This window comes from Sparus aurata, chromosome 5 (genome assembly GCF_900880675.1).
Source record: "Sparus aurata chromosome 5, fSpaAur1.1, whole genome shotgun sequence".
Lineage (NCBI taxonomy): Eukaryota > Metazoa > Chordata > Actinopteri > Spariformes > Sparidae > Sparus > Sparus aurata.
In genome coordinates, this window is record NC_044191.1 from 6,717,434 (window position 1) to 6,730,301 (window position 12,868).

Here is a 12,868-nt window from a genome sequence, read left to right on the forward strand (position 1 = left end):
AGCTGAGATATGGCTCACAGGTTCCGATGGAGAAGTGGGTCACATTTGGGGGGGGGCACTTTTTCTCTCACTGAACTGTATTGTACATGTCTGTACTTTCCTTCTTTTCATACTCTGAGAGTGCTGTCTCTGCAGAGAATTTGCAACCAAGCAAATTATACTTTGATCAAGTGTCTTAATGAAATCTTTGAATACTATCTTTTCCATAACACTAACTTTGTAACGGTAGTGATCACTTTACATTTTGGGCTTTTTTTTTTGTATTGGATTGATTTGGAAAACGAAGAAGCCAGAGTCATTTGCTTCAAGACTGTATCCTTCAACATTTTATTTGGTGTGGGTGGAGATGCGGACATCGAAAAAGATGGCATTACAGGTGGTGAAACAAATTTGACTATGGTTTTGCAGCATATTTTGCAGATAACCGTTTTGTTCAACATTTTCCTCGCAAAATCCAAAACACTGCCAGATGATCGATGCAGTGCTGTCGGAACCAAGTTTCCTGTCTCCATCTTCAATTACAGTCTCTGAAACTCCTAAACTCGCTTGGCCACTTTCATGTCACTCTCTCCTTGCTCTCTTCCCTTCACTCCTAATACAAAAACAAGCATGCGTGCAGCAGTTTTCTGGATGGGCAGAGAACTGTGCCGTCTGCTTTGAGAGGGCATTAGGGGACAGTAAGAGAAGCAAAACTGTAATGGGAATTACATGCTGACGGTAAAACATTCACTTGACAATTTGCACTCGATGATCGCGATATAATCACTTAATACATCTTAGGTGGAACAAGCTGCAATATATCACATTTGAAGGGGACAGCTATATGACTATATTTTTCCCAGGATGAGGGGGTTGTTTTGTATATAAGGGAAACACTGTTGCTGTGATGCAATTTCTTTTATTAATATTTAACCGTTTTGTAATTGGTCATTGGGCACAGGGCTATCACAAGCAAAATCAACCAAAACTGATATCACTGACAGACTTTCACAATATCAACATCAATCAAATAACAATGCTTCTTTACCTGGCCACTAAAGGTGCTTTATAGGCTGTCATGAGATTCTCGTTCTCCGCAAAAGCAAAAATCTATGAAAGTATAATCCCTAAAATCTAGTAAAAAAAAACACATAAAATTTAAAATATCATCTCATCTGCAATCCTCAGAAGAGCAGATTGTTAGGGTTTTAAGGCTGAGTTAGCTATTTGTTGCACAACAAAAGCTTCATCATGTGTCCATTACATATTCTGATGCTATATTAACATTGTAAATAATATTGCACAACTAAACTATACAACAACCAGTGCCAAGAATCTAAAGCAATGGCAAGACCTAATGAACAAGGTGCACCTACCTCTCACTCCCAGGTTGAAACTCTGAAAGTAAAGAGGGCCGGCGGCGATGCGGCTGGGCCAGGTGGCAGCTGTAGTCCCTGGCATGATGAGAGTGGTAGTCAACCAGTCCCACTTCCTAAAACACAAACAAGTTGTCAAAGCGGAGAAAGATATCCTGCACCATCACAACATCACAATAATAAATCTTTACATTCCAAATTCCTTCATTGTCTCTTCTGTAATATCCTCTCCTATTCTCTCCAACTCTCATGTCTGCCTCTCCCTCCATCTGTTTCTTACACATGTACACATGCAGCTACTGTAAACTTGCACCTCTGCTAATCAGGGAATGTTGGACATAGCCTGTCCACCCTCGTCTCCTTCTGAAAGTTAAGATAAGAGGGAGTGGTCAGCATAACTACAGGTGCAGCCGTGAGGAACGTGGGGGGTAAGCTTTCAATTCTCCTGCCACACAATAAAAACACTGGCAGGTCACTGATTGAGCATTTACATTAGCTGGGGGCCCCTTCTTTGATGCACCGGCAGCTTTGTCCCCGATACGCAAAAGAACATAATCTTAATAATGAGGAGATGTGGGTTAAAATAATGGGGAAGGCCTTAATGTGGCTGCAGAATGTCAACATGAACTTTCAACTCAAACATCTAATGAGGGAACAGGTCTGTGTGCACAACATTGTAACCTGTGAATGCTTCTGTTGGAAAAACACCAGTGGGGGCCCCTGGGTTCAGTCCCTCTCCAGTGCTTCACAGTAATGCACTGCTTACTAAATACCCACCAAGCAGCAGGACAGAGCTACGTCTCCAGTGTATCCTTAAAAATGTGGAAACACCACAGGTGAAATTTAACACGGGGTGTGCAAGCTTCCTTACCGTGTGTGCCCGTTGAAGCTGCAGTGGTAGAGTGGCTGGGTTTGGCAGGTGTCGTGTGTCCACAGTCCTCCGAACCGACGGCACAGACTGGGGATGAGAGGACATGCTGGCACAGCCGCTTCCTCTACAGGCAGGAAGTGGGTGTGGTTCCACAGCAGATGCTGTGCATCATTGGCTGTTTGTCTTAGCCAGCAACCTGTAGAGAAAAAAAAAAATGCAGTGAGACATTTTTTTAAAGTTGAGTAGCCTCAGTGGAGCGACCTTAGATTTCTTCATACCTTTAAAAAACATAATGCAATATGCGTAAATTTTCCTCTGAAACAATTTGATCGGCTCTGGCGAGCACCTCCAAGTGTGTGTCTCAGTGTGTTCAGGATATCAGAATGTCATCACCTCCCTACCACAGCTGCTCGTGTATAGGAGTAAGAGTCTCTGCACCTGCTAGACTGAACAGCCCACTGTCCTCACACTGAGGATGCACAGACGGAGACCAGCCAAGTCAAGCAGCCAGCCCGTAATCAAAAACAGTGAGTTTAATAGTGGTTTAGAGGGAAACATAAATAACTCAATGACAGATAAGACATGTAAGCCTTGAAAATTGCATAACAGAATTAAATTCCTGGTGACGTTATGCAACATAGAGTGGTCTCATCTACAAATGTCACAGGAATGGTGCTATAAGTAGTAAAAAAAACAAAAAACACAACAACAGGTACACATGAAGCTGTAGCACACCTCTACATAACTCAAAGAAGAGAGGTTTTTCTGCACAGAGCTAATGAGTGAAACATTATAATCCTATTATTGCAGGCATGCAGATTACAGCACACAGCAACAAAACAGTATAACTGTATATTCAAAACCTTAGACAATGCTGTAGAGAAACATTATGGACCTATAAAATTGCTTAAGTGCATCCAAAATTCTAGGGCTTCACCATTAACCAAGATATCATTGAATTTGCTATATTGCCAAGTGCACTGTCCAAATCGCAGGAGCTGCAATGTTTTATACAACCATGATGAGTGACAAACAGCACTATAATGAAGTACTCTATTGCTGCAGAGATGTCCTGGCCTACAAATCTTGCTCTCCAGACGTAAGAGAACATGTTATTTCGTTACATCATCATGATTTTAAGTTTTGTCCCAAAAAATGAATGCTGATTTGATCTGATCATTTGCACTAATCAATCAATCTTTATTTGTATAGCACCAATTCACAACAAAAAATATCTCATGACACAAATTGAGCAGGCTTAGACCATAATCTTTAATCAATTTATTTACAGAGATCCAACAGTTCCCCCACCATCAAGCACTTGGCAACAGTGGCTGTCCAAAATAATCAGAATCTGAATTTTTCAGCATTTCTTGCAGTCCTATTAAATCACATTTTGATACAATGTTCAGCTCCTGCCAGCTTGTTACTGCACCATTATCAGACGTGCTTAAAAGCCTTTGATAGTAGTAGTGGGTGGACTAATACTCATGTGTCCCTGTGACACCTGCCAAAAAAGAAATTGGGACTCCCGCCATTTCTATGGGCCTCTCACTAATGACGCCTCTCTCTAATAGCTTGTGTTTTAGCACGATGCAAGGCACACAACAAGAGGCATGCAGGCAGAGACATGGGCTCTCAACATGGTACTTGACAAGATAACAAAGCCACCACCTCAGAGCCAACCTCCACAAAAAAGGTCCACAAGCACTGTATTTGTAGACGACAATGCATGCGTTTCAACAGTAAATGTAAATGCTCACTCCAATCAGTTTTTTGGATGAAAATAATAAATCATACTTAAAAACCATATCAAGGAATGTTGAGAAAATTCTTTACTGATCTTGTTACAACCCAAATAAGATTTAATGTCTTAATCTATAAGATTAAACACTGTATGAAAAATGTGCATATATTACAGAAGCTAACTGAAACCATTAAACACACTTTTTAAATTTTTTTTTAAAAAATAACATATATTGAAAACAATCTACACTGTAGCCTGAAATCTTTAGGATAAAGTTTTATTGGGTGAACTCAATCATACATAAATAACTCTTGGATGCCACGATAACTGGCACTGTTAACATAAGTAATGGATGCTCATTTTTTATTTAAAAAAAACCATGGCATTTAAATCTGTACATTACCAATTAACAAGTTTAACAAACCAATATTTACTGCACCAACTAGCAATGGTCACGTTTAATCGTTCAGTCCACTAATCGTCCACATCCCTATGTAAGACATGCTTAGCAATTGTACTAAATTTACAGATCATGTTTAGTGACCTTGTATAAATTATTCCATCTCTCAAAGGGCAGTTGTCCAATTTTAAATATCTCCATTGAAACTAAAAACAAACACATTTTTTTTTTTTAAATGACACCCAGTGAAGGTCTATAAACTGTTTGTTAGCCCATTAGGACTCATGCCAGGTCAACCAACTCCAGAGCTGACACATACATAATAATAGTCTCTTGAAATTCTCAACATGGACAGGGCTTTAGTAACAACTGCAACCAGATCTATATAGAGATACAAAGATAGATAGATATCTATATTAAACCTATATTAGAGTACCAGTGTGCCAGTCTCCATTGTCTGGCTCTAGTTTTGACTCTTTTGCAGTACAAAGAGGGGTACTATGTACCCTTCCTTCCTGCTCGACTGTCACTAACACAAAGTGTCACTTGATTTCAGTTACGCAAAGAGCTCTATTACCAACAGCTGAACAAGGCTCTGGCTTTAAGGAACAGAGGAGCTCTGTAAACACAGGCATAGATAGGAAACCGATGCAGACAATCTCAAACCAACTCAAGACTTTGTCTTTGTGTAAAGTAATCTAAACTGTGGCTTCAAATATCTTCAAAACTGCTCCACACTCATATTTTGGTCAGACAGACCTGGGTAAACAGACCACACAAAGGGAAGTCCTGGAGTAGACCTCACTGTTGGTGAAATATTAGATGAGGAAAACTCATGAGATTGACAAAGCACACAAATATGTGCAACAAAGGGCAGAAAAAGAGGCCAGCAAAACAAAGAGAGGGTGAGATAAGCCAGCCTCCTAGGCAGCCTCTCTTTGATGACCGTCCAGTCCAGAGAGATTCCCCTGAGAAGGAGGAAAACAAGTCTGAAGGCAGTCACAAGATCTGCAGAGGACAAAAACCTGAATCAAGATGAGAGGGCCAATATAATGAGAGAGCATTGACATAAACTCTGAGGCGAAGGGGGCCTTCCAGACGAGAGGCTAAACACATGCACTGGCAGCGCTACAGACACCCACAGGCAAGGCGATGGCTCACTGCCAACACTGCGAATGAACTCAGTCACCTCACTCTCTCACTCAAGCGTGCTTTCCCTCTCCCCCTGTTTTGCTTTCGTCTTCAGCACAGAGTAGGGAAGGCCTCAGCTTTTCAACAGCACAAGCCAACATTTCATCCCCTTACCCCCCCACTCTCCCACTCCATTTTAGGAATGGCTGTGTGGAAATACTAGCACAGAGCACACAGACGGTTTCTAGCCTGCCAAGGAGACCAGGAAGCTGACTTCAAACAGTCTAATTTTACTGACATAAACAGTTAATCAAATCTCTGTCTGGTCTGACTTGGTAGCTTGACAGTCAAGCTCTTAACGAGAGCACAAGGGAATTAACAGCTTGTAGCATATTTTTTGATAGAAGCCTTGCTTGGACCTTGACAGAACCTAGGGTGTGATTTCCCATCACCGCAACAGCAATAATACACTTTAATACACCAAAACAAAAACACTTTAGGGTACCGCGCAGTCAGAAAGGTCTTCTGCATTATTATGACAGCCAAAAGACATGTTGACCTGATTCAAAGGCATGGAGCTGTGGTAAAAAGGCAGATGAGTGAACAGTTATAGGCATAAGGCTGGGTCTGGGAACAGCATCAGAAGTGTATAAAGCAACACCCTAATGCGGGGAGGGGAGGGGGGGCTGCTAGGACTCTTAGCTTAGGAATGTGGCACCCTGTCAGGTCTCATAAGGATTTATCTCCCTGGAGCCTCATTACTGAAGGGCCCTGAACAAGGAGGCTCTTGCCCGCTTACCCTTTTTCTCTCACTCACCGTCAGCATCGATACCGAACTGCTAACGGGCACTGCACATGCATGCAAGCACTGATTTTTAAATGGACCCAGTGCAAGTTATGAAATTTGAGATTCGAAAAAATAACAGATGACTCAACAACTAATCTAGAGGGGCGTCTGCATTGGCCCGAACACTCATTTTGCAGTTGAAGGTTGCTATTGTCCCACCCTTCATCTCCCTCCACATCCGTCCAAACTTAGGCCCCGTCCAGACGACAACGCCGTTTTGCGAAAACGCACATGTATTGCATCGTTTTGGCCGACCGTCCATACGGATCCTGAAAACGCAGCGCCTGAAAACGCACTTTTTTGAAAACGGGTCTCAGGGTGGAGAAATCCGAAAACGCAGCCCTCCCGTTCTCGCGCCTGGAATATGAACTACAGCGTTTTCGGTCATTTTCAGTGGATCCGTGTGGACGCAAATATTCTTGAAACGATGCCGAGGAAGATGGAGAAAAAAAAAGGTTGTTTTCGCCCGTCTGGACGTCCCCTTAACATGGAAACAAAGCACTCAATTTATTGGCTGAAGTGTCATTATTGAGGCCCAAAGAGGTTTCTTAAGGTCAAGGTGCAGGAACAAGGTCAATCTGTGTGGTAAGCACAGTGATCTTACAACACTTAAACCTAACCCATATGACTTTATGCTAACAATAGTTTCTATTTTCATAAAACTATCTATGGACTTCTCTTGTGACCGTGATTACTCAGGGTACAATGCAATGCAGACTCAATTGCTGGACGATATGGCCTCAAAATAATATGGTGGTATCATTCAACTATATCGCCTATCAATTGCCGTTTGTCAAACAGAGCCACACCATTTAGCTTTTCCATCACCAGTTTTACTGTACCAGCAATGGACCTGCTCCCGAGTAGGGCCAAGCCCGCCTAGCCACAAGCAGGCTATCTGTCCATCGTCGTACAAGATGCTGAGGAGAAAGAGTTTTAGTTAAAAAAGACTGACTGAGCAGTTATTTTCTTCACCTCAGTGTTTGTTTAACGTCTTGAATGCTGTCGTGTGTTTGTTAGCTTGTCAGTGGTTGTCAGCTGATCTTGTTTGTAACGGCTGATTGCTGCTCTGCTCCATTAACGTTACCTCGTACCGTCTCGTGATGGCATAAGATGTCATCATAGACACGTGGCATGCTTAATGTTCGTCTTGCAAAAGTAATTATCCAGTCATTGAATAAAAGAAATGCGTGCAACTGCTGCCGATTTGAAGATAACTTCAAAATAACTTGTGTGTGTGTCTGCTGTAAATTATCCAGGTGCTGCACTACCAATTCTGCTTGGATATGAACGATTTTCAAGAGAACTAATGTCTTACATTGAACATGGAGTAAGCTTATCTGGTGCATTATAAAAAGTATGAATGTTTAGATAAAGAATTCCCTACGAAGTCCTGGAGGTGACATGGAAAGGTTTTTTTTTTTTTTTTTTAAGGCGCCAGTTACTATCACGCAGGTGCGACTTGCTGTATCTCGTGCACGCGAGATAGTAAGTCGCGCACGGGAGATAGTAATTGGCGCATGAGAGATAATTACTCACACTCGCGAGATAGTAAGTAAGATGCAGTGGCACTCTGGCTCAAATGATTGAATGAAGTGAACGTTGTGGTGTTCACTCAACAATGATGGGATGCTGGAATCGTACGTAGTCGCCATGTTATTGCACTCTGACCTCTCTACGTGCAGGCAGCGTGTTAACTATGACCTGTCTTATACAACAGCGCCCCCTTGTGGTATAAAGAGCAATAGTATATCTGTTTTATATAATAACAGAAGACAACAAACGTGTTTTATTTAGTGTATTGTGAAAGCCGAGAGAATGTGGTCTGTGTGAGAATGTCGTGGAAAATTTAAGGTATTTTAGTACATGTAGGTTTTCTGTCACAACTTTCACATGAATATGATACTATATGCACCTGCATCCATTGTAAATCGTTTGTCCTGATTGCCAGTTGTGACTGCTGCAACGTTATTTCATAAATTAATTATAACCAAACTACTATTACGTTGACAACTCCTCTATCATGGCTAGCATAATAGCCATTAAAACAGCTATTAAAATAGCTATTAAAACACCTGGACACTCATTGTGGATCATCAAAATACCTGTTACATGTACCTCTTACCATTACACAATCACAATAAGACACTTTATTAACTTTAATCAATCAATCAATCAATCAAAATTCTGAGATGGTCTTGATCCATGATAATAAGCCTGCATTTAACCGACTGCACTGTTTAATTACGTCAAAATGCGCTTGAATTAATATCTCGCACGTGTGAGATACTAAGTCGCGCGCGCGATACAGTAAGACACGTGTGCGAGATAGTAAGTCAGCACGTGACATACAGTAAGACGCGCATGCGCGATAGTAACTCGCGCGTGCGAGATAGTAAGTCGCACTCACGAGATAAAAAAAACAAAAACATCCATGTCACCTCCAGGGCTCCATAGGAATTCAATTAAATGATTTTAGAGATTTGTGATTAAAATCTGCCTATGGAGATATGAATGAGATATCAGGATTCTATCACTGAATTACTAAATGATGTAGTGTAGTGAAACAACAACAACAAAGTGATGATACCTTTTTAATCAACATTAAAACAGCCATTAGAACATAGGTTTCTGCATTTGCAAGATGCAGATACAAGATGCACTAGAACTAACCGTGAAGTAAAGTCCCTGTTGCGCCTACACATGTAGATTTTAGGAGGTACACCTGAATGCACCATCTGTCCCTTTGTGCGTGAAACTCTCAGTGCGTTTACATGACACACAAGTAAACTGAATTACTGAGTTAGTACGACTATGATCGGATCTTTAAGATGCATGTATACACCTTACTCTGACTAAAATCAGACCGGATCAGATTTCTCAGTCGAATTAAAGCACTCAGATTATTCGACTGATAGTCGCATAACAGCATGTATACATTCCATCAGATCAGATCGGGTTTTGCCGCAAGAAAGAGCACCATTGTGCATCTAGTTTGTGTAATTATCATGTACATCATATACGAAATGTACAAAGATGTAGTTTCGTCTCACTCTTCAAACGCCATCTTTATTGAATGCCGAGGCAGCTGGTGACGTAAAGAGGTCAGTCGGAGGTGTCTCTGTTACCACTAGTTGAAATGGGTACAGCGCCACCTAGCGTACCGGCGTATGACATGCTTCGGCCCAATAATCCAATTTTCTCACCGGCATGTACACTCGGATAATTGCAGTTGTCTGGTTGAGTAGCATAGTCGAACTATGGCTGTAATCCGACTATGCTGTGCATGTAAACGCACTGTCTGACTTTTTTGACTGATATCGGATCATTCAAATAAAGATCAAGTTAAATTGGAAAATCTTTTTTTAATCCAAGCACCTTGCTCATATTATAAACACGATGACATTTAAACAAGTATTTGATCAAGCAGAACAGCCTGGTTAGTACAGAAAATTACATCACATAACTGTTTCCTTTAAAACAGGAAAAGTGAACATCTAAGCCATATAGATAATGTGCACAATCAACAATAAAAAGAAATTCATATATAGTCTTATATGAAGTTGACAATAAAATATGTTGCCCAGCTCTAGATTCAATAATAATTTCTTGACTGATTTCTGTATAATAAAAACTAATTCTTTACGCTCTAATACCTTAAATGGTCTATTCTTCTGGCCATGGGTGTCTAAAAAAGGACAGCTAGAGATAAATGTAACAGTTGGACAATAACAGTGATTTTCGCGGTAATGCTGACAAGCCCCTTTTCCTGACAGACTTACAGACAACATAAGATCAATGTAGTACAGAGGCCAAGATATTTTACTGTGGGGACAAGTTTAACCTCAAACACAGCAGACAAAATAAACACAAATGTAATAGTTTCAAAGGAATCAAAAAATATTTAAACTAATTAGGGTCCTCCAATCATGGGCAAATTTGGCAAACAGGCCATGCCCCCAGGAAGTGCGGCAGGCTTTAATGCCACTTTTTGCAGTGGCCAAACCATGTAATTACATCGTCACGTGGTGCACAAGGGCCCAAAACAACTTTTTCCCCATTAGGTAACATTGTGAAAGAAGCATCTGTAAAACAGTGGATACATTTTTAGAATGTTACAACCTCCACGAAATGAGTCGTTTGACTGTCATAACTGGAGTCATTAGGTCTAATAAAACTTGTGAAGTCTAGAAGAGGAGCCTGATTAAATAAGTGTACCTCTATGTTAGTTAGCAAGGTGCTTCACTAGAAGTTAGCCACCTCGGTGGGCTGAAGTCTCTCGTGCGCCCGCGCTATGGGCCCCACAACACAGAAGATCCTAGTATTTTCATAGCCATTCAGTCAAGATTTTAGCTCCAAAAAGCCACTGAGCATCTTTCATAGTAAAGCTCCACCACCAGGACTGGGTCCAGATATAACATAATGTCCTTCAGGAAAGGCAAGCAGGCAAGCAGGAGAATAAGTTACCAACAGGGAAGTAAAATCAAATGTGAGGTGACAGGGGCTATAAAAGGCAGCATGTGATATAATTATTGCCTTTGCTGTAGCTTGATATATAGTGCAGCATACAGTTGGATAGCACATAACTATTCTGTCCAAACAGTAAAAGCACATCCTGACACCCAAGCTGATCTTTTTATACATCTGCTCAACTTTCACACAGGATATCAGCAACACAGTCAGCTAATGAAGAGACTGTTAGGAAAAACGTAAACACCCTGTCAACCTTTTTGGCAGCATTTGTCTGATGGAAGAGGTACAATCATCTACCTAAACCACAGCCTGTCACAGCTTTTGTTCTGAACAGCACACTTCATGTTAACAGTATGAAGAAACACCTGCAACCACGGGGTAAAAGTAGGCTGACCCATTTGTTTCAAGTCCTTTTCAAACAGAGATTCCACATTAACGCCACAACGAAGGCTCGCCTTTACACGCCTGTTTGTTCACACCGAACCGAGCAGAATCAGCATGAAGCCAATCCAGTGTGTCATATCATACAGCATGCCAGCTTTGTCGAACCACAAGAGGAATGACGGTACACATCATAATGTTGAGATCTGATATGTATACATATCATAATAACTCTGTTGTTTTTTTGTTGTTATCTGTACTGTATGTCCACTATCTGTATTTGTTGACCCTCGTGGTGGGATGTACTTGTCCCCCATGTCACCTTGTCTTTCACCTAATTTCACCAATAAAAAAAAAATAATAATAAAATAATGTTGAGATCTGTGTGGTTTCCACCACTGTCCACCAGTTAATCTAAACATGCATCCAGCGACAGTTTATAAGCATATGGATGCTGTTATAAGGTGTTGTGATCCTGTCCCAACATGCATTAGGGAAACACATTGTTTGCTCCAAGTTATATCGCTTTTCCACTGAAACTAGTGAGTCTGCACAACTTTTTTTCAAATGTGGATCAACATCTGTAAAACGGTGGATAAATCATGTTCCAGTGTTACCACTGAGCAGCATTCATGGGAATGAACGGGACTCCCCCTGCAACGCTGTGTCCAGCAATAAAACATCCTTGAATAGACCGCATCCCAAACTTCTTTAGCTACGTGCCACCATCAGTGTTGATAAGGTCATGATTTGACCTTATCAGCGGTGAATTTAATGTGTTCACCCAGGTCTTACCTTCAGATCAAAGCCAAGCCAAGGTGAAAAAACCTGTGTCTACTGCAGGGTCACTTGACCCGGGTAGATGCCAAGTTTACACATTCCCATTGCACATAAATGCCCGATCCTAGTAGGTTTCAGTGGGATTTTGGCCAGTGGAAAAGGGGTTTTACATCACATAATCGCCAACAGTATATAGCGGACCCTGTCTGGCTCTTACTCGCGAGGAGGGATGCTGTTATTTTACCAGGGGAAGTTTACTATTGTGGTGATTTTTTTTCATACAAGTTGCCAAAGACAGTAACTACAACTACACAAAGTTGCAAAGAGGCGGTAGGACAGACAATATTTACTTTCTCGTTTAGGATGCTGAAGACACGACTTGCTACCACATTACTTTTGTAAATGTTGAAAAGCAGAGGCCCAAGAATGGAGCACTTCACTTGTCATTGTCTATGGTCTTCTTCTACACATTTTTTTCCAAACACGCACTGGCAATATGCACCGGCAAGGCTGAAAGCGAACATTTTCGGGCGGAGCGGAGTGCACAGGTGGAGATGGAAGGGTTCGCTGCATTTACCACACAAGACACGGCGTGCAGCAGAATGATCGTTTTATTACGATTATCTTGTTTTCATGATCAAGGGAAGCCAAAATTGAAATTGAAATTCAATTAATTGCCCAGCCCTACTGCCATGGTTTATTTTTACTTTCCTGGTGGCTACATTTTAAGTTAAATGTTTAAATGTTGTTCTTGGTGACTTGAATTATTGGCTGTTTTGGAGAAGCCATGGTACTATGTTTACTTACCTGGGGGCTAGACTGGCTACCTCATATGTTCAGTGTCAAGCTAAAAAAGCTGTCAAAGAATCTGTTAAGAACAGGC

The 12,868-nt window shown here is 41.2% G+C and overlaps 1 protein-coding gene across 6 annotated transcripts in view; it reads right to left on the reverse strand.

Annotated features, from left to right (window-relative positions):
* ncor2 (nuclear receptor corepressor 2) overlaps positions 1-12,868 on the reverse strand; it is a 143,279-nt gene that overhangs the window by 104,587 nt on the left and 25,824 nt on the right. For all 6 annotated transcript variants that reach the window (XM_030417952.1, XM_030417954.1, XM_030417950.1 and 3 more), the window contains exons 2-3: positions 2,227-2,422; positions 1,356-1,471 (exon numbers count right to left, since the gene is read on the reverse strand). In XM_030417952.1, the coding sequence (XP_030273812.1) occupies positions 1,356-1,471; positions 2,227-2,331 (221 nt within the window). In that variant the 5' untranslated portion in view covers positions 2,332-2,422. The remainder of the gene's footprint in view (positions 1-1,355; positions 1,472-2,226; positions 2,423-12,868) is intronic.